The sequence below is a fragment of the Capra hircus genome, chromosome 25 (genome assembly GCF_001704415.2).
Source record: "Capra hircus breed San Clemente chromosome 25, ASM170441v1, whole genome shotgun sequence".
Lineage (NCBI taxonomy): Eukaryota > Metazoa > Chordata > Mammalia > Artiodactyla > Bovidae > Capra > Capra hircus.
This window is the reverse complement of record NC_030832.1, coordinates 37626564-37648159: the sequence shown is the minus strand read 5'-3', so window position 1 is coordinate 37648159 and position 21596 is coordinate 37626564. Positions and strand designations below refer to the sequence as shown.

The 21596-nt window shown below is 44.2% G+C and overlaps 1 protein-coding gene across 1 annotated transcript in view; it reads left to right on the top strand.

Annotated features, from left to right (window-relative positions):
• The window catches only part of LOC102181382 (cytochrome P450 3A24), a 44121-nt gene continuing 33355 nt past the window's right edge, over window positions 10831–21596 (top strand). The window contains exons 1-3 of the mRNA XM_005701638.3: window positions 10831–11012; window positions 14655–14748; window positions 21284–21336. Of these exons, the coding sequence (XP_005701695.2) occupies window positions 10942–11012; window positions 14655–14748; window positions 21284–21336 (218 nt within the window). The 5' untranslated portion in view covers window positions 10831–10941. The remainder of the gene's footprint in view (window positions 11013–14654; window positions 14749–21283; window positions 21337–21596) is intronic.

The following is a 21596-nucleotide window of genomic DNA, read 5'->3' as shown; positions in this document are numbered from 1 at the left end:
CAGGGTAAAAGCCAACTTGGTCATAGTGTATCATTGTTGCTGGATTTGACTGGCTTTATTTTGCTCAGGATTTTTGTGTTGAAGCCCATGAATGAGACTGAAATGGAGTCTTTCTTTCTTGTCCCATTTTTGTCCTGTTTGGATCAAGTCCATACTGTCCTCATAGAGTGAGCTAAGAATCTTAGCTTCACCTCTGTGATGGCATCCTCTCAGCTGGCCGCCAATGGCTCTGCCTGCTAGCACTTATGCCCCATTTAACCCCCTCCCACTGATGAGGCTGGGATAGGTGACTTGCTTCTGATTAGTAGAATATTAATTGGGTGCCCCCTCTCACTCCCTCACTCTGCGGGAAGCGACTGCCATGTTGGGAGCTGCTCTGTGGAGAGACCCGGTGGCAGAGATCTGAGGGGCTTCTGGGCCACAGTCAGTGAGGAACTGAATCTTCGAGCTTGTGAGGATCTGAACCCTGCCAGACCACCTGGAGGACCTGAAAGTGGGTCCTTCCCCAGTGAAACTTTGGATGAGAGGCAGCTCAGCCTGATAGCAGGAGAAAGCTTGAGCCAGAGATACCCAGGTAAGCCACACCTGGACTCTCAGCCCAAGGAGCTGTGACACAGTCAATGCTTGTTGTTTCAAGGGGTTGTATTTGGGGATAATCTGCTAGACAGCATAGAGAACTAGTGTAGCTGCCATGGTCTCTGTTCCCACCACAACTACAGGGGCCATCTTTGCATGGATTCCAACTGAATTTGTGCAATGAAGCCTGACTGCGCCTCTCAACCTAGCAATTCATCTGTAATACAGAAGTTTTAGAGAATTACTTCCCTATGGGAGGAACATTTTTCCAAAGGGAGAGGGAAACCAGTGGATACCCTCTTCCTCCTTCCTTCCTTTGGATGGGCTGCATCTTCTGAGTGGTTGTATGGCTTCTCAGAAGACGGTCAGTTGATCAAAGAGCTGGTTGCTTTTGATACTAAGTGTTGACCAGGTTGGTTAATGAATCTGGTATTGATTCTCCTTCCTTGCTTTGTTCCTATTTTCCTTCATTCTTCCTCCCCTGGATCAAATTCCCCAGATGATAATACCATGAAACCCTGTATTTCAGGCTCTCCTTTCTTGGGGAAGAAGGCTAAGACAAATATGTTCATCGTAAAACTCTGGATGAATTTCTTCTTGTAGGAAGACTTTGTCATCCAATTATTTTTAAAGGAGTTTTAGGACTAATTTTATATTTCTTGTTTGGCTGGTGTTGGTCAATTTTGTTTCTCTAGGAGGCAGCCTATTGCTTTTAATATTTCAGCTAATGTTTTTCATAATTCTTAGCAACAATTAAATTAATAGATATGATTTTTCTTGAGTTTTACTTCATCCTATCAATTTCAGATGTTCAGGTGGGCCCAGGCATATGTAGTTTTTAACATTCCCCCTGCACTTGAATTATAATGAATGTCATGGTCTGAGAGTCACTATGTTTCTACATGAGAACTGTGATATGCAGAAGTGGGACCCTCCCCATCAGCTACATGTTGAGGACAAGGGTCAGTGGGGAAGATGTTGCCTTGGCTGACACTTAAGGAAGTTTAGGAATTCACCAGATGGAAAATGGGTTGGATCCATTCCAGATGGAAGAACAGTTGTGTAGACACAAGAAGACCCAGTCATCTGAGGAACTTGGGGACAGTACATCTTACCATTTTTTTTTTTCCATAGCATTTCTTTATGTTTTATTTATTTATTTTAATTGGAGGCTAATTACTTTACAATATTGTATTGGTTTTGCCATACATTGACATGAATCTGCCACGGGTGTACATGTGTTCCCCATCTTGAGACCCCCTCCCACCTCCCTCCCCATATCATCCCTCTGGATCATCCTAGTGCACCAGCCCCAAGCATCCTGTATCATGCATCAAACCTGGACTGGCGATTCATTTCACATATGATATCATACATGTTTCAATGCCACTCTCCCAAATCATCTCACCCTTGCCTGCTCCCACGGAGTCCAAAAGACTGTTTTATACATCTGTGTCTCTTTTGCTGTCTTGCATAAGGGTTATTGTTACCATCTTTCTAAATTCCATATATATGCGTTAGTATACTGTATTGGTGTTTTTCTTTATGGCTTACTTCACTCTGTATAATAGGCTCCAGTTTCATCCACCTCATTAGAACTGATTCAAATGTATTCTTTTTAATGGCTGAGTAATACTCCATTGTGTATATGTACCACAGCTTTCTTATGCATTTGTCTGCTGTTGGATATCTAGGTTGCTTCCATGTCCTGGCTATTATAAACAGTGCTGTGATGAACATTGGGGTACACGTGTCTCTTTCATTTCTGGTTTCCTCAGTGTGTATGCCCAGCAGTGGGATTGCTGGGTCATATGGCAGTTCTATTTCCAGTTTTTTAAGGAATCTCCACACTGTTCTCCATAGTGGCTGTACTAGTTTGCATTCCCACCAACTGTGTAAGAGGGTTCCCTTTTCTCCATACCCTCTCCAGCATTTATTGCTTGTAGACTTTTGGATAGCAGCCATTCTGACTGGCGTGAGATGGTACCTCATTGTGGTTTTGATTTGCATTTCTCTAATAATGAGTGATGTTGAACATCTTTTCATGTGTTTGTTAGCCATCTGTATGTCTTCTTTGGAGAAATGTCTGTTTAGTTCTTTGGCCCATTTTTTGATTGGGTCATTTATTTTCCTGGAATTGAGCTGCAGGCACTGCTTGTATATTTTTGAAATTAATTCTTTGTCAGTTGCTTTATTTGCTATTATTTTCTCCCTTTCTGAAGGCTTTTTCACCTTGCTTATATTTTCCTTAGTTGTGCAAAAGCTTTAAGTTTAATTATGTCCCATTTGTTTATTTTTGCTTTTAGTTCCATTACTCTGGGAGGTGAGTCATAGAGGATGCTGTTATGATTTACATCGGAGAGTGTTTTGCCTATGTTTTCCTCTAGGAATTTTATAGTTTCTGGTCTTACATTTAGATCTCTAACCCATTTTGAGTTTATTTTTGTGTGTGGTGTTAGAAAGTGTTCTAGTTTCATTCTTTTACAAGTGGTTGACCAGTTTTCCCAGCACCCCTTGCTAAAGAGATTGTCTTTTCTCTCTTATATATTCTTGCCTCCTTTGTCAAAGATAAGGTGTCCATAGGTGTGTGGATTTATCTCTGGGCTCTCTATTTTGTTCCATTGATCTATATTTCTGTCTTTGGGCCTGTATCGTACTATCTTGATGACTGTAGCTTTGTAGTAGTCTGAGGTCAGGCAGGTTGATTCCTCCAGTTCCATTCTTCTTCCTAAGATTGCTTTGGCTATTCGAGGTTTTCTGTATTTCCATACAGATTGTGAAATTATTTGTTCCAGTTCTCTGAAAAATACCATTGGTATCTTTATAGGGGGAGAAGGCAATGGCAACCCACTCCAGTACTCTTGCCTGGGAAATCCTATGGATGGAGGAGCCTGGTAGGCTGTAGTCCATGCGGTTGCAAAGAGTTGGACATGACTGAGCGACTTCACTTCCACTTTTCACTTTCATGCACTGGAGAAGGAAATGGCAACCCACTCCAGTATTCTTGCCTGGAGAATCCAAGGGACAGAGGAGCCTGGTGGGCTGCCATCTATGGGCTCACACAGAGTCAGACACGACTGATGCAGTTTAGCAGCAGCAGCAGCTTTATAGGGATTGAATTAAATCTATAGATCATTTTGGGTAGTATACTCCTTTTTCATTATATTGATTCTTCCAATCCAGGAACATGGTATATTTCTCCATCTATTTGTGTCATCTTCGATTTCTTTCATTAGTATTTTATAGTTATCTATATATAGGTCTTTCGGAGAAGGCAATGGCACCCCACTCCAGTACTCTTGCCTGAAGATCCCCTGGATGGAGGAGCCTGGTGGGCTGCAGTCCATGGGGTCGCTAAGAGTCGGACACGACTGAGCGACTTCACTTTCACTTTTCACTTTCATGCATTGGAGAAGGACATGGCAACCCACTCCAGTGTTCTTGCCTGGAGAATCCCAGGGACGGGGGAGCCTGGTGGGCTGCCATCTATGGGGTTGCACAGCGTCGGACACGACTGAAGCGACTTAGCAGCAGCATATATAGGTCTTTTGTTTCTTTAGGTAGATTTATTCCTAAGTATTTTATTCTTTTCATTGCAATGGTGAGTGGAATTGTTTTCTTAATTTCTCTTTCTGTTTTCTCATTGTTAGTGCATAGGAATGCAAGGGATTTCTCTGTGTTAATTTTATATCCTGCAAATTTACTATATTCATTGATTAGCTCTAGTAATTTTCTGGTAGAGTCTTTAGGGTTTTCTATGTAGAGGATCATGAGAAACGCTGGACTGGAAGAAACACAAGCTGGAATCAAGATTGCCGGGAGAAATATCAATAACCTCGGATATGCAGATGACACCACCCTTATGGCAGAATGTGAAGAGGAGCTAAAAAGCCTCTTGATGAAAGTGAAAGAGGAGAGCGAAAAAGTTGGCTTAAAGCTCAACATTCAGAAAACGAAGATCATGACATCCTGTCCCATCACTTCATGGGAAATAGATGGGGAAACAGTGGAAACAGTGTCAGACTTTATTTTCTTGGGCTCCAAAATCACTGCAGATGGTGATTGCAGCCATGAAATTAAAAGACTCTTACTCCTTGGAAGAAAAGTTATGACTAACCTAGATAGTATATTCAAAAGCAGAGACATTACTTTGCCAACTAAAGTCTGTCTACTCAAGGCTATGGTTTTTCCTGTGGTCATGTATGGATGTGAGAGTTGGACTGTGAAGAAGGCTGAGCGCCGAAGAATTGATGCTTTTGAACTGTGGTGTTGGAGAAGACTCTTGAAAGTCCCTTGGACTGCAAGGAGATCCAAGCAGTCCATTCTGAAGGAGATCAGCCCTGGGATTTCTTTGGAAGGAATGATGCTAAAGCTGAAACTGCAGTACTTTGGCCACCTCATGGGAAGAGTTGACTCATTGGAAAAGACTCTGATGCTGGGAGGGATTGGGGGCAGGAGGAGAAGGGGATGACCAAGGCTGAGATGGCTGGATGGCATCACGGACTCGATGGATGTGAGTCTGAGTGAACTCCGGGAGATGGTGATGAACAGGGAGGCCTGGTGTGCTGCGATTCATGGGGTTGCAAAGAGTCGGACACGACTGAGCGACTGAACTGAACTGAATGTAGAGGATCATGTCATCTGCAAACAGTGGGAGTTTTACTTTTTCTTTCCAATCTGGATTCCTTTTATTTCTTTTTCTTCTCTGATTGCTGTGGCTAAAACTTACAAAATTATGTTGAATAGTAGTGGTGAGAGTGGGCACCCTTGTCTTGTTCCTGATTTTAGGGGAAATGATTTCAATTTTTCACCATTGAGGATAATGTTTGTTGTGGGTTTATCATATATGACCTTTATTATTTTGAGGTATGTTCCTTCTGTGCCTGCTTTCAGGAGGGTTTTTATCATAAATGGATGTTGAATTTTGTCAATGGTTTTCTCTGCATCTATTGAGATAGTCATATGGTTTTTATCTTTCTATTTGTTAATGTGGTGTATCACGTTGATTGATTTGCAAGTATTGAAGAATCCTTGCATCCCTGGGATAAAGCCCACTTGGTCATGATGTATGATCCAACCAGGTTATTTCAGGAAGCCTCTTGGAATCCAGCCAAGCATGACACTGGCACAATTTAGAATTATGAGATGTAGTTCCATGCCCTGCATTCATGGTTTAATGTTTGGGCAAGATTCTTCCCCACCCTAAGCTTCTGTTTTTACATCTGTCAAGTGGGAATCAAACAATGCCAGCACTGCTTATCTCACAGAATTTTCAGGGAAATCAGATAAGAGAGACGTGAAAGAACTTTCCTGGCTTCCCTGGTGGCTCAGACTATAAAGAGTCTGCCTGCAATGTGGGAGATTTGGGTTTGGTCCCTGGGTTGGGAAGAACCCCTGGAGAAGGACATGGCAACCCACTCCAGTATTCTTGCCTGGAAAATCTCATGAATGGAGGAGCCTGGCAGGCTACAGTCCATGGGGTCTCAGAGTGGGACACAACAGAGTGACTTCACTTTTCTTTTCCTGAAAGAACTTTCTAAGGTGTACTGTGCAGTAGAGATGTTAGTGATTCATTTATCAAGAAAGAGAAACTCAGAAATGGAGTTGAAAGTGAGCAGCCATGAGGTGCTTCTCATCCCTTTGCTGTGAAGTCCATGGAAGTGCATCTGCTTAAGGGCACGTGTGTGTGTGTTTCTTCATGGTGGGATGTGTGTGGGTCAGAAAGAACATCCCCGTACCTCACCCCAGCCCCTACTGACTGGCTTGCTAGGGGCCCTCACCTTGTCTCTGTGTTGGGGCAGTGCTCTGGTCACAGACCCGTGATCTGTGAGACTGGAATCTAACACACACATCATTCCAGAGCAACACGGCCTCCCCATACTGTGAGCAATCCTCTCAGCCAGTGGACAGGCTTCCCAGAAGAGGAGTCACCTCTAAAAGGAGAGGAATAGGTGTTGGAGAAGACTCTTGAGAGTCCCTTGGAGTGAAGGAGATCCAACCAGTCCATTCTGAAGGAGATCAGCCCTGGGATTTCTCTGGAAGGAATGATGCTAAAGCTGAAACTCCAGTACTTTGGCCACCTCATGTGAAGGGTTGACTCATTGGAAAAGACTCTGATGCTGGGAGGGATTGGTGGCAGGAGGAGAAGGGGACGACAGAGGATGAGATGGCTGGATGGCATCACTGACTCGTTGGACGTGAGTCTGAGTGAACTCCGGGAGCTGGTGATGGACAGGGAGGCCTGGCATGCTGCGATTCATGGGGTCACAAAGAGTCAGACACGACTGAACGACTGAACTGAGCTAAACTGAGCAGACTGATGGGGCCTCTTGCATCACTTAGTCCCTGACATCCTGCTCACCTCTCCTGATATCTGAGCCTAATTCCATGAGTGTTCTTTGATTTCCATCTCTGACTGATTGCTAAGGTCTGAAAAGATAAGCCACATATCATTGATGAGGACACTGTGTTTCTAAAACATGTATAATTAGTTTACCTTGGCAGTACTGTAATTGTCTATTTCTATCTTCCACCTGCGTAATACCTGGCTCTTAGTCACATCTGCACATGAAGCAGTTGGGATAGAGCTTTGACCATGCCGAGGCCGTCGGTACACAAATGACCAGATGAGAGACGTGAGGTGTGGGGTGCTCTTTAGGCACACATGTCTTCCTTCACAGTCTCCGTATGTGAGGTTTTTCAAGTCAAGGGTGTCTGGCTGTGGAACGAAGGGCACAAAGATCATGCCGTCTGTTATTTCCCCTTGCAGAACAAGGCCATTTGCCTTTGCTAGGATGTGGCTCCGGCTACACATTTTTCCCAGGACTTGACTAGACTATTGACACTAGAGAGATTCCAACCAGCTGGACCAGGCCCTGAGGTGAATTGGGAAGGTGATGGCATGTAAGGCTTAGTGAGAAAACCATCAAATTGGCATATGTTTTGGAGGAAGGTGAAAGTATGTAGTTTCCACAAGGATTTTGTTTCCAAGAAGAATAAGAAAGACTGTGGGTTTAGCTGAGTGAATTAAGTTGTCAGTAGTTATCAGATGACACTGTAATCTCCTCATGGGGGATGTATTTTGTGTTCCTCTCAGTGGAGAATATAGACAAATGGGTCCTCATGACAAGCACCTGTCCTTGTTCCTGCTGAGGTGACATGAAGCCCTGGGTTCTGCAGACCCATGGGGGAGCCCCTGGGCAGGGGCAGACATGGAGATAGAGCCAGAATTTTGACCAATGTGGTGCTTCAGCCTTGAGTCTCACTATTTCACACAGTGACTCTCATCATGAAACGGCAAATGTTGAATATTGGCATTTCAGAGCAGAAGACTTGCCATCTTTCTTCATATTATTTATAACATGTTTTGATTAGTAGCTCTTGGGAAGCTACTTGCCATCACTAAGCCTCAGTTTCTCTATCTGTATATGGAGGATTATAGCATGACCCTCCTTAAAGATCCCCAGTGTTTGTGTGTGCTTAGTTGCTCAGTCATGTCCCACTCTTTGCACCATGGACCATCAGCCTCCTCTGGCCATGGAATTCTCCAGGCAGGAATGCTGGAGTGGGTAGCTATTCCCTCTTCCAGGGGATCATCGTTGCCCAGGAATCAAACCTGTGTCTCCTTCATTGCAGGCAGATTGTTTACAGTTGGGCATCAGGGAACCCCAAAAGGGATCCAGAGAAGGCGCTAAAAGGGGGCAGAAATGTATCAAAATTCCTTGGACTTTCTGGCTTTCCCTGAGGATCCTCTTCCAGCTTCCCGGTTCTGTCCTTTGTTGGTACTCAAGCTGCCATCCATTTCTCTCCTTTGCTGCCTCTCTCTAGGGCTCCATTTCCCCAGGGATTCCAGAGGCATGCCCCATGCTGAGCTTAGTTGTGTGTCTCACTCCTTCCACCGGGAGGCTGCTCCCCAGGGAGGGGACTGTATGGCTTCTAGCCCACAGTCCAGCGCAATACTGGCTCCTGAATTAACTCACTTGGACTGAAGCAATGGACAGATAACTGTGTTCAGACAATACAATTCTCGTTGGAATGCGCATTTTCACAGGGACCTCCTGGAAGAAGTCTGAACCCAAAGATGACAAACTGATGGTAGAAATATCATGCTCCATGAGAAGCTCCCAAGGAAATAAAAAAGTGCAGGAGACATAGTTCGGGCTTGCTGCATTTTACTAATGAGACTTCCACTCTGGTCAGTATGGAACAGCCCTGGGAACTCTCAGGCCAGAGTGAGGGAAAGAGTTACCAAGAGATGAGTATCACTTTCTGCAGAAGGAGTGAAAGTGAGACAGGATAAAGGGAGAAGGAAGTGCACAAAAACAGCTTACATGTCTTGTGTTTCTATTAAGTTTTAAGAACATTTGAGGTTTTGTTTTTCATGTAATCCATGGTCATTCAGGCCTGGCAGATGCAGGACATGGTTCAAAGTACTGATAATGAGCCAGTGTAAATTCTTGATGCTCAGCCTTCATACTGCTCCCATCAGGAATTCAGCATGCATAGAAGGTGGCTCTAGTGGTAAAGAACTCGTCTGCCATTGCAGGAGACATAAGAGATGCTGATTCAATCCCTGGGTTGGGAAGATCCCCTGGAGGAGGACGTGTCAACCCATTCCAGTATTCTTTCCTGGAGAATCCCATGGACAGAGGAGCCTGGCAGGCTACAGCCCATGGGTCACAGAATCAGATATGACTGAAGTGAATTAAGTGCACAGGGGGAGGCCTACCAGCAGCTGATACTAACTGCTACTCTAGGCCTCCTCAGTATCAGCTCCTTGTTACCCAATAAAAATTCCCTCTGCTGTGTGTGCCTAGTCGCTACAGTAGTGTCCAATTCTTTGTGACCCTGTGGACTGTAGCCATCCAGGATCCTCTGCCATGGGATTCTCCAGGCAAGAACACTGAAGTTGGTTGCCATTTCCTCCTCCAGGGGATCTTCCCATCCCAGGGGTCTAACCTGTGTATCTTAGGTCTCCTGCATTAGCAAGTGGGTTTTTTTTCTTTTACAACCGGTGACACCTGGGAAGCCCCCAAATGCCCTACGTGTCCACAAGTGGGAACCTATCTGCTCTGATCCGCCCACACCTCACATTCCCCACAGATAACATGCCCTCATATGATCTTTTTGGAGTCCTGTTGCTGTACATGCCATGTCACTGGTGGCTAAGGATGTTAGGGTCCTCTTGGCCATTGGGCTGCTTTTTTCTCTCTCTTTACACCCTTTGATCTTGGATTGCAGCCTTTCCAGAGAGAGGAGACCATTCTTTGATCTAGAATCTGACTTGCAGGATACTCTGAAGGTGGGACAGGAGTGAGCCTGAATTGATACCATTGGTACAGCCATCACCCTCTCCTCCCTGTCCTGCCTCTCCTTCTGGGGCCCTCTTGTCAACAGGATCCTGATGGATCCTCCTGAAAGTACAGAGACAGTGACCAAGGCCCAACCAGGCCCTCTTGGTGTGTCAACAATTTGGGAAAGCACTTCCGAAAGCACTGTGCTAGGTACCTGGGACATGACTATGGCTAGTATCCAGCATGTGCCCAAGCTCTTGATCCACTGAGGGGACTAGATGTGGAAACTGACTGTGGTGTAGGAGATAGGAAGATTGTGTGCAGGGGACAGAAGTCCCCAGAGGATGAAATTGTTATATCTGCTCAAGGAGGTTTGTTTGGGAAATCTCTAACACAGATGTTCTGTCTGAGCTTCATTTTGAAGCATAATTAAGAGCCTACAAGGGACTCAGGGGCATTCCTGGGCAGGAAAAAAAAATCGTATGAGTAACAGTAACAGTCATAATAGCCATCATGTTTGACCCCCTAGAGAAGGAGATAACACCTGACTCCAGTATTCTTGCCTGGGAAATCCCATGGACAGAGGAGCCTGTCGGGCTGCTGTGCATGGGGTCACAAAGAGTGGGACACGACTTGGCAACTACACCGTCACCATCATCTTGTTTGAAGAATTTCAAACGTTTTGGATTGTAGGCAACCCTAGAGACAGGGAAGTCTAGAGGAGAATTAAAGCCAGTGGCTTATTTGAGTTTCTGTAACCTTTGGGCTTATTGCTAATATTGACTGAGTTCTTTATTGATTTCCTACAGAATATGAACTCAAGGGAGGTCAAACTGAAGTGCCTATGATGCTCTGCCAACTACCAAGGCAGAGAGGGCTCCTGCAGGTGGAGCCCAGGTGGCCTTTCTGTTGGTTGCAGCTCCAGCTCCACCTCCTTTCTCAGCACATAAATCTCCGAACTGCACTGAATCTCTGCCTGATGTGAACAGAAGCTTCACACTGAGAGGCAGGCAGAGAGCAGCACACGCAGCTGAAAGGAAACTCAGAGGAGGGAATCGCCAAGAAAGTGGCCATGGAGCTGATTCCAAGCTTTTCCCTGGAAACCTGGGTTCTCCTGGCTACTGGCCTGGTGCTCCTCTATCTGTGAGTAACTGTTAGGCTCATCTCTTCTATAACCTAGGTCTTGGGGCGCTAATCAGGAAAGGGGGTTCCCTTGGTTTTTAAAGTTCAAAGTAAATGAAGAAGTTGCTCAAGCATCAGGTGCTATGGGCACCAAATGGGTTATTATCGATCTTACCCACATCTGGGTAAGAGTCCATCAAAGGCAAATTAACAACTGGCCCACGTGCAGCATAGTCCTCACTGATTCCCATGGCTGGGAATCCTGGAGGCAAGGAGCAACGTGGGTTTTTGTTTCAGTCTCTCCGACTGTACCTGCTGCAAGAGACATGAGGAAGTATCGGCCCCTTTGTCACTCAGGAGTTCCTGCTCCAGACCCTTCTTCCAGGAGTCATTTTACACAAGGCATGGGGTGCACCCTGACTTTGTTGGGAGGCCTGAGACTGAGCAACCTTTTTTTCATACTCAACCCTTCCCCTTTTCTGTACCCCTCCTCAGGGCATCCCTTCCTAAGGCTCAATTCCTGCACCCTGTACTCTGCAGAAATGATCTCGTTTCCAAATGAGAAATCTTAAGATCTGAGGAGACTTGGTAAAAATCTTGAAAGTATATTCATTCTTTCACCTTTTCTTTCAATCTCTGTAAGGGTTAGAATCAATGTACATATTTATTTTCCCTGTGATACGAAATCTGCTAAGCCTACAAGAGACACAAGCCCCAGAGTCCAATTTGGATTTTGTTTTCCCTGTATAAGTGTGGCACAGGAGGTTGAATCAAAACCATCTAGCAGAAAAATTCCTTTCAATGTTGAGATTCTGTTATCATGGAAGGGAGGGAGAGGTTGGGAGAGGAATTATTTCCGATGAGTGATTAGAGAGATACCCCTACAAATCACATTTAGGCTCTGTGTCCATTTCATTTTCACTAAATGTAGGAAATCATGATGACATGTACGTGGGTAACATTAACCTCATTTTAATTACTTGAAAGAAGTACTAGGCATTTAAGGTATCTCAGCAACATATTTTCTGTCTGCTATTATAAAATTAATTGGTACAGTTTAATTTCATTCTATTTAGTACTAGATTTAAAAAATTGATATGAGTATTTCCAGCATGTGGTTTTTTCCCTGAAGAATAAAAGAGGACTGTTGTCCAGCACATAGAAAGGTATGTAAATAAATTCACCCTCTAGAATAATGCCTGGAATATGAATCTAGTATACTAATATATTCCTGTGATATATCTTTTTAAATATGCATGTCCAGCAAGCTATTTTAATCTTCAGGGCAGATGAGTATACGTGTCTGGGAGCCGGTGATGATATGAGAGGCATCTAGAAAGAGATTGGGATGGAAGGGAGAATATTCCTCTTTCCTCTGAGCAGACCCCCCAGAGTTACTCCTCAGACCTGGTCCCACAGGTCAACAGGGTTGGCATCTCATTTGCTGGAAGCCTGGGGACAAGATACAATCTCAGTCACACTGTATGTGGTCTGTCTGACAGTGTGGCTGGTACTAGCTAAGTCCCCACCAGGCAAACATCCCTGTAGCCTGAGAAGGTACTGGTGCAGCCAGGAATCAGCCACTGCAGGCAATGTTATCGTTATGCTGACACAGTGTAAAGACTATAAAAATGTTGGCTTTGTCTTTAGCCCCTTCCTTTTTACCCAAAATAGCATTACTGTACCAACCAAAAAGTGGAGAGCTAGAAAGAAGCCAAATAATTCACTCAGTCCATCTGCTGCCTTGGTGGAACCACGTGAATTTAGACACTAGACCAGAGCTTTCTGTGGGACCAGTGTTGCCAACATATTCACTCAATTGCTTGGCATCACTTTTAAGTTTATGTAGCACACTGAAGGTTCAGAAGCAGACATTGACTTGCCCTGTTTGTGAAGACAGAGGAAGCAACTGGGGTTTGAATAGCCCAGGCCATCCCTTTTGTGGTGCTTGGTGCCCACACTTCCGCCAGTTGATTTGGAGGAAAGAGAGGTATAGCCAACTGTGCTTGGCCAAGGTACCTCTGTGTGCACTTCCAACATAGGTACTTTCCTGAAATTTTATGGGTTTCTCTTATCATAGACTTTAAGATTGGTAGATTTCTACAGAGATTTGAACCTGTACTACCTTAAAGGCTACCTTCCAAAGAAGGGGAGACAGGAGCTTAGTCCAATATTCTGGAGTTTTTTATGGTCACTCATTTTTTGTCACACACCATCTTTTGCTCTACATGGAAAGGTAACTGAAGACTGGGAACCCTGATATCTCTTTGTTTAAAGTGCCCATAGGGCATGATGAACCATTTACACACAGCATGCTTTTCAACCATACCTTACTAATTTGCCTCTACAGAGTTAGTCTTGGAGGCCTAGCAAGTTCATGTTTAAACCATCGATGGCAGTCTCTTTCTTCAGCCTCTTTTCCTGCACTCTGTCATCTCTCAGGAACACCAGAGTGAGCAGGCTTGCAAAGATCCACAACTCGGAACTGTGAGCTTGCACACATAATGCATGAAGGATAACCTGCAGGCAGGCCACCATAGGGAGCACCAGGCCTGATTGGTTTTTAAGATAGTTGAAGTGCAGTGGAAGTAGTCTAGCTGCTTTATGATTGAGAATCTTCAGAAAGATGAGTGTATTTCAGGCCCTGGGCTTAGCAGATGGTTGGAGGACCAGATGCTGTGAGGTGGGGAATGGTCTGGAGATGGATCCTTTAGTCATTGATTCATTTATACAGTTTCAGGGAACAAAAGGGTCAGTCACCCTTTTTTGTAGTTCAAGTCAACCAAATTGCCTGGTGACAGAGTCATGGGTGTAGCTGAAAGGTACTCAATTTCTATGATGGCAGTGGAAGCCTTGAACACAGATTTCATAATACAGACAAGAACACTGTGCTTGTTTTAAGGCCTGCTTGGGAAGACAGAGTTAAGAAGAATCAGATTGTAAAATGAGGTCAGATCATGGAGGGAGAACCTACTCCAGTGTTCTTGCCTGGAGAATCCCAGGGACAGGGGAGCCTGGTGGGCTGCTGTCTATGGGGCTGCACAGAGTTGGACACGACTGAAGCGACTTAGCAGCAGCAGCAGCATGGAGGGAGTTCTGATGCATTGGCCACTTGATGGGAGGAGCTTACTCATTGGAAAAGACTCTGATGCTAGGAATGATTGAGGGCAGGAGGAGAAGAGGGAGACAGAGGATAAGATGGTTGGATATATATCACTGACTCAATGACAATGAGTTTGAGCAAACTCCAGGAGATAGTGAAGGACAGGGAAGCCTGGCATGTTGCAGTCCATAGGATCACAAAGAATCGGACATGACTGAGTGACTAAACAACAAAACAATATAGAGGAAAGGACAAGGATGAGAACAAGGCCAAGGGAGACTCTCGTAACTCTGTCATTGGGCAGAAGCAGTTAACCAAAATCTCATGTTTGATACAGAAAAAAAGTTTCCCTGTTGTATCTAGAATGAGAATCTCTAAATCATGGAAGAGTTAACTTGCTGAATACATATGAATGAATTTTTTTGGAGGAATTATAGCCTAAACCTCTATCACCTACATGTTACCTCTCTAGGCTGACAGTTCCAGTTCCAAGTCTGTGACTGGCCAGCTCCACACTTATTCCACAATCCCTAACCTGGATTTTCTCTTTCACTTTATAGATATGGAACTTATTCACACGGACTGTTTAAGAAGCTGGGAGTTTCTGGGCCAAGACCTTTGCCTTATTTTGGAAATGTTCTGTCCTACCGAAAGGTGTGTGTTGTTTGATGTCCCTTTTTTGCTTCTTATGGTTGAAAATCCCAGCTGAGTTGCATAGTAAAAATTCTCCTTCTCAGGAGGCAGTTGAAAGTTTTCTTACTTCCCAGAAATGGCATCGTAGGCCCCACACACACATGCCCTCTTTACCTGAGGCCTCTATTATCAGCTGTCAGGAGCCTCAGGTTTGCCTCCTCAGACAGCTGAACTCTCTGGATGAGTCAGCACAGAACTTGAAGTTCCATCTTGTAAGCTTTGTGAAGAGCATCTTGTCTCAGCCAGGTGCAGATTCCCAGAAAGTCGCAGTCCTAATAATTGTCAGGAGAAAAGCATGAAGGGATGCCTGGTCATGGCTCTTAAGCAGCATACAGTACAGTCAGATGTATCCTGTTGGTAGCATAATCTCTGGGTTCCCTTTTTTTCTCCTTTCTCCTGAATTGCTTGGATGCTTCAGTTCTAACGTATCAGGTAATTTGCACATACTTGGGTTCTCTCAAGAACTGCTAATGCGTGCAGTTTTTTTTTTTTCTCCATTTTCTGCTCTACCTCTTGCTACACATGACATCTTTTGGGATATGAAAAATGTAACAAAAGCTTTCTGATTTTCTTCTGTGCCTTCAAAACAGGTACCTCACGGGTGAGTTTGAGCAGGGAATGAGTGTAAGTGCGGCAAGGTTGTCTATTTACTTCCGATATTTAACCACTAAATAAGTTGTGGAGGTTTTTAAAAATAAGGCAGAATCACATATACAAAAATCACTAGAAAGGATATGATTTGACAAAATTATTAGCAGTTTAATTTAACTGAAAGGAATGTGCCAGGTGGCAGATGGACTGTGAATTCTGATATTCATTCCTCTCTGATGCCTCCCCAGGGCCCTGCCCTGAACTGAAGGTTGTGAGCTGAGTTCAGATGTGCAGGGGCAGAGCCCTGTGTGGAGGCTGCTCTCTGGCTCAGATTTCCTGTCCTGCAGACATGAGGCTTGTTTCTCAGATCCTGATTCTCCCGACTGAGGTCTTCACTGTCTCATTACTGCCTCAGAATTTCCTGAACATTTTTCCATCTGAATAAGCAGTAATTTCCTCTCCACCTTCCCCAGGTGAACTCCTTAGTAGATGCACGCCAACTCATATCTGAGACCTTCATTTACTTGTTTAAGCGTTAAATATCATGATAGAAACTTAGGGACAGGCTTTTTTTTTAAGTTATAGAAGTAAAAGCTCAGGCCAGGTTTTTTTTTTTTTCCTGTGTGTGTGTGTGTGTAGCAGAGTTTTATTAAAGTATAAAAAGGGACAGAGAAAGCTTCTGAGACAGACATCAGAAGGGTGATGGAGAGTGCCCCCCTCACTAGTCTTAGCAAGGGAGCTATATACTTTTTAAATCGGTTATTACAATAAATCAAAAGAATGTCTCAAGTTTGTAAAGGTCCTACCAGACCCACTCCCACAATTTACAAGTTTCAAGATAACAAGATTAGTCAGAAGGTTCTTGCTAAGGAGAAACATGTCCTCGAGCAAGACACATTGTTATATTGACTAAGACAAAGTAATATAAAAAAAAATATTTGTCCTTTTCTCCTTGAGAGCCCCAGACCCCTTTCTCCTCCTTGGGGAATCCGAACTTTTTATCAGCCTGCCTAGGCATTGACTCTCTCATTCTCCCCTTTTCTTTTAGGAGAATTATGTTGCCAAGGGAAAGGGGCATTGTTTTCATCCCATAACTACTTCCTGCTGTTGAGGGGCATAGTCCCTAAATTGTTGAGGCAACATATTTTCCTAACCCTCTTGTTGAGGGTGTCTGATCCAGGGGCCCCAAGTAATAGTTTGAGGAGCCTGTGGCATTCATAGGAGCTTGAACAACCATTTGTAACTTAAGAGGTTTCAGCCAGTTAGAAACAAATCCAGTTATATCGTTATAGATATAAGGCAAAATGGTCATTAAACCAAGTTAAAACATAATCAAAAGTTACATTATGTCCATAGTTATACCAGTCCATCTTAGGATTGTTAGATGTCATCAGATCAAGAAGAGGCATCAATATGATTGTTGTTCATGAAGGTATTTGCAGAGTTGAAGGAAGTCCTTTCCTTGAAGCGGAGAAACCCACCATGGGAAGCCTTCAGTTGATTAGGAGGGAGAGTGCTCCACAGACCCAGCAATTAGACCAATATAGAGGCTGGGTCAGGGGTCACCTCCCAGAGTTCTCGTAATGTCTGTTGAAAAGCTGAGTCACATAGTTAGTTAATTCTAAGGCTTTAGGATCTATGACAATATCTGTGTGCAAAAACAGTCTGTCATAGAGAGTCCCTTTTTTGGGGGGTAGTTTGAGCTCTCATTAAAAGCTGGGCAAGTCCTCCATAACCCGGAATCCAAATGTGGCAATAGCCTGTAATGCCCAAGAATCCTCTCAATTGTCTTAAAATCATAGGTAGAGAATGATTTAGTATAGGTTTAATATTAGAAAGCATCATCCTTCAAATTAGTCACTGAAAATTATACAGCTTGTTTAGGAATTTCAGACAATAAAGTATAAGAATTAGACACTTATTATTTGTATATCTAGAACAAGTCTCCACTTATCACTTGACCCTTTTCACATCCAAAATAGGAGTGTTGCATGGACTATTGTAGGGAATTAATAGCCCTTGTTCCTTTAAATTTTCAATGATAGGCTGTAACCCTTTCTTAACCTTGAGTTTTAATGGATATTCCTTTTGATATGAAAATAGGTGAGGGTCACTGAGCTTGATAAGGACAGGAACAACATTTTGTGCTCAACCCACAGTTTTTCCATCAGTCCACACTTTAGGATTTACATTTTTTTCAGTTAAAAGAACGGGTTCCATATTCATGAAAACAGAGGCCTGGACTTTGTTCAGTATATCCCTCCCCAGAAGGTGTGAAGGAGACTCTGACATGATTAGAAACTCATGAGAAAAACAGCTCAGAGTCCCAGTTGCAGCTTAAAGGATGACTGAAATAATAGCGTTTGGCTCGTTCTGACAGAAGCGGACCAGGGCCTTCAGTGAGCAAAGAGAAAGCTGCCCCAGGGTCCAAAATAAAATCGACTGGTTGGCCCCCCACAGTTATTAATACCCAGGGTTCCTCAGGTGTAATTAGGATGGGAGTTTGTGTGGTGACCTCCGGGCACCTTTGGTCCTGATTGTCCTGAGAGTCCGGCCCCTGAGGCCTACACCTTAGAGGGCAGTCTCTTCTCCAGTGTGGTCCTTTGCAGACTAGACATGGAGCCGGGGGTGGCATAGATGCCTGAGAGCCATCCCCGTTGAGATGCCCCTCCTTTCCGCAGTAATAACAAGCCCATCCCTTTTCACCTGGGTCCCTCTGGGTATTTTTCTCAGGCTGTTTCAGAGCAGGTCTAACAGCCATTATTGGGGCTTCAGTCTTTTGCATGGTTCTTTTTTTCCCTCTTATTTTCTTTCTCATATTCTTTACCATAATATACTGTCTGAGCCAGCTGTAACAGTTATTCTAAAGACTGATTTGGTCCAAATGCCAGTTTTCATAACTTATGGCAGATATCTGTAGCCGATTGAGTGAGAAATCTATCTTTTAAGATCATTTCTCCCCCTGTAAATTTCAGGATCAATGTCAGTAAACATGTGTAGAGCCTCCTGTAATCTTTATTAGGTGTTCACCAGGAGCTTCCTTCTCTCCCTATTCTATGTAAGTTAATTTAGTGTAAAGTCTTAGCGTATGCTCTCTTGAGCCCTTCAAGAATACATCTGGCAAAGTGGCTCTGTTATGGGAACTGCTTGGATCCCAGTAGGGAGGAGGGCTATTTTGTGATCCCTCTTTCACCTTGCCTCCAAGCCATTCATCTCCAAAAGTAATGGCTTCCCCCAAAACTCGAGCTCTCAAGTCAGGAGTCAGCATCTGTCCCAAGACATATCCTCTAAATAGTCTACCGAGACTGAGGCAAGCCCTCCTGGAAGGGTGCCCTGATTCTCAGCCTGTTCAGTTGGCAGCCCCAGATACAGGGGCAAAGTAAGAGAACAGGAGGGAGCTGAAGGTTTTACACCCAAGTCTGTACCCTTAGGACACAAGTCTGGCATGTCTCACAGAGAGATAAAGAGCAACATATATGGCACTTCCACCCATTTCTTTGTTTTCTACAGAACTGATCTAATTGTAAACAATATTGTAATTAAGAGGCCCTTCAACAGGCCAGTGTTCCCTGTCTTCCAAAGGATACCATGGCCATTTGGTATCACAGAAGAAGATCAGGCATGTCTTTTTAAACTGTGGGGATCAAACTTGTCCCAGTTGTTGTTGTTGTTTTAATACATTTTAAAGGAATGGTTCTGGAACTGTTAGTTCCCATCTGTAAGAGAGAAAAAAGCAGCATCCACAGCCATGGCTTCTTTCCACCTAAGGCACCCCTCCCTGCTCTAGATGGGGGTGTAGACAGACTTTCTACTGAAGTTTTCCTTCCCTGGTCGGACTTAGTCTGTCCCTTACCAGTGCAGGCTCCTGATTCACCCCTTCCAGTTCTACCACGAGATGGGGTGGAGATGCACCAGGGGTAGATCTGATGGTATCCCAAATTGATTTCTAGTTCTGTGCCACCACAACCTTTGTTTGATTTGTCAGAGTAGTTTCCCAAAATGTTTCCCGAGCTAGGACTACTAGGGGAAGTGTCCGTCTTCCCTGTGCCTATGCACATGCCTGAGTACAGTCCTGACTGCAGTAGAAATGGTGAGTCATAAAGGGATAAACAACAACCATGGTGTCCCTTCTGAGTGTCACCACGCCAGTGTATGTGATAGCAAAAGGGTCGGCCAGCAAGGAAAAAGTGATTTTTGTCCTCAAGCTACTAGGACCAATCCTTCCAGTTCATTTCCACAGATTCCACAGAAAGAATATCTAAGGAGTTGAGACAGAAGCCACCCGAGAGCCTCTTCTGGTCCACTAAGAGCTAGCGCTACCAAAGGAAGAAGCCCTTTGCATTTCCAGTCTGACCAGATCCTGCAGTTCCCAGTCTGTGTCCTCAGTCTCACGGTCAGCAGCAGTGCTTCTCCCCACACAGATCAGAGGCGCGGCCATGACAGAAGACTCACTTTCAGATCACTGGTCCCTGAAGCAGGCAGCCAAGAGAGTGACCTTTAGCCTGAGAGACAGTCCTGGAGTTGAAGTTCTGTCTTGCTCTCAAATATGCTCTTGTAATTTTGGCTTCTAGCAAGACCAGGCACTTCCATGACTACCAAGCTTGGGGTCTAAGTGAAAGTACATAGTAATGGCATGAATCACAAGTCCATTGAAAGTCTATGACCCAACAGATTAGGTTAGTAGTTCTGATTCCCCACAAAATTACGAAATGGTCAAAGTGACCAGGAAAAAGTGACTGAGAAAGGAAAGTTTGGTCCACACACTTTGCTGTCCTCTGGCCACTCCCCTCACAGGGACACTGGATGTCTCTTGGCATTGACAGGTGGTATAAACCCACGACAAGGCTCCCCTTTCTGCCTTCAGTCATTATGAGGCACTGTGAAACTGCAGAGCAGGGCTCATCACTTGCTTTGTGCAGGGCATGTCATTCATTCACACAAGCAAACCATAGAGTTAGTAAAGTAAAGCAGAAAACATGGATACCGAGAAAGCAGAGAGGCTAGAGCTCTTGAGTGTTCTTACCCTGTCCTGAAGATCCTGGGCAAGCCCCAAGATGATAGCTTAATGTGAACAATGTGGATTTGTGATCTCCAAAGGAGATTTAGCTTTGGGACCAGGGACCAAGCTTGATCACTCAAGAGCTTTTGTGTAGCAGAGATTTATTTAAAGTATAAAAAGGGACAGAGGAAGCTTCTGACATAAACATCAGAAGGGGGATGGAGAGTGTCCCCCTCGCTAGTCTTAGCAAGGGAGCTATATGCTTTTAAAATTGGTTATTACTATCAAGCCAGGTGTTTAAAATGCAGTGTTCCTTGTATAGTTGTGGCACCTCCTCATTTTTTTCTGTGTTGAGCTGGAAAGCTAGAAGGCATGTCCACTTTGTCTTTCATTCAGTCACTCACTCACTTTCTCATTGAACACACACCCCTCAGACTTCTTTAAATCTGCGAGATTAAAAGATGTCACTGGTGCTTTAATTTGCTTATTCTGCTAGAATTCTAGAAAGAGCTCATGAGATAAATGAAAAGACTGCTAAACTAGGAGATGAAAGAGTGTGTGGGAATCTGTTACTTCCCTCAGCTTCAGTTTTGTCACATGTCCATGGGGGATTAGAGATTAAGAGATTTTAGACAACTCATGCACGAGGAAAAGCCTTCAGGAAGACAAGGAATAATTAGTATTCACTGACGGGGGTAAGTGCTTAGTATCTATAATACTCAAAGAATATTCAAGAGTGATTTTAAATTGTCAGTTTCAAATATCTCCTCTATTTTCCCTCCTTTCCCTTAAGACATTTGTGAATAAGAACTTCCCTCCAACTGCCAGTGAAAAATAGTAGTTTTGTAAATTAGAGATAGGGTTCAATACAGGATGTTAATAATGTAATATTGTTTCTCCTTATAGGGTGTTTGTGAATTTGATGAAGAATGTTTTAAAAAGTATGGGAAAATGTGGGGGTGAGTATTCTGAAAACTCCCATTGGACACACTTGTTATAATAATCCTGCCCTCCCCTGGTGGTGTGGAGGGCACTCTCAGTCCAGAGCTTCTTGGAATGAAGTCATTTGCTGTAAAGCTTGCAGGCTTGTTTTACCAGAGATCCCAGAGGCCGCAGGTATCCGGGTCCACAGTCTGAACCAGGCCTGGGGGGGGTCACAGGTCGTCACTTTTCTCCAGACTTTGAGGCCCAGCAACTCCTAGCATCACTTTCTGTCCAG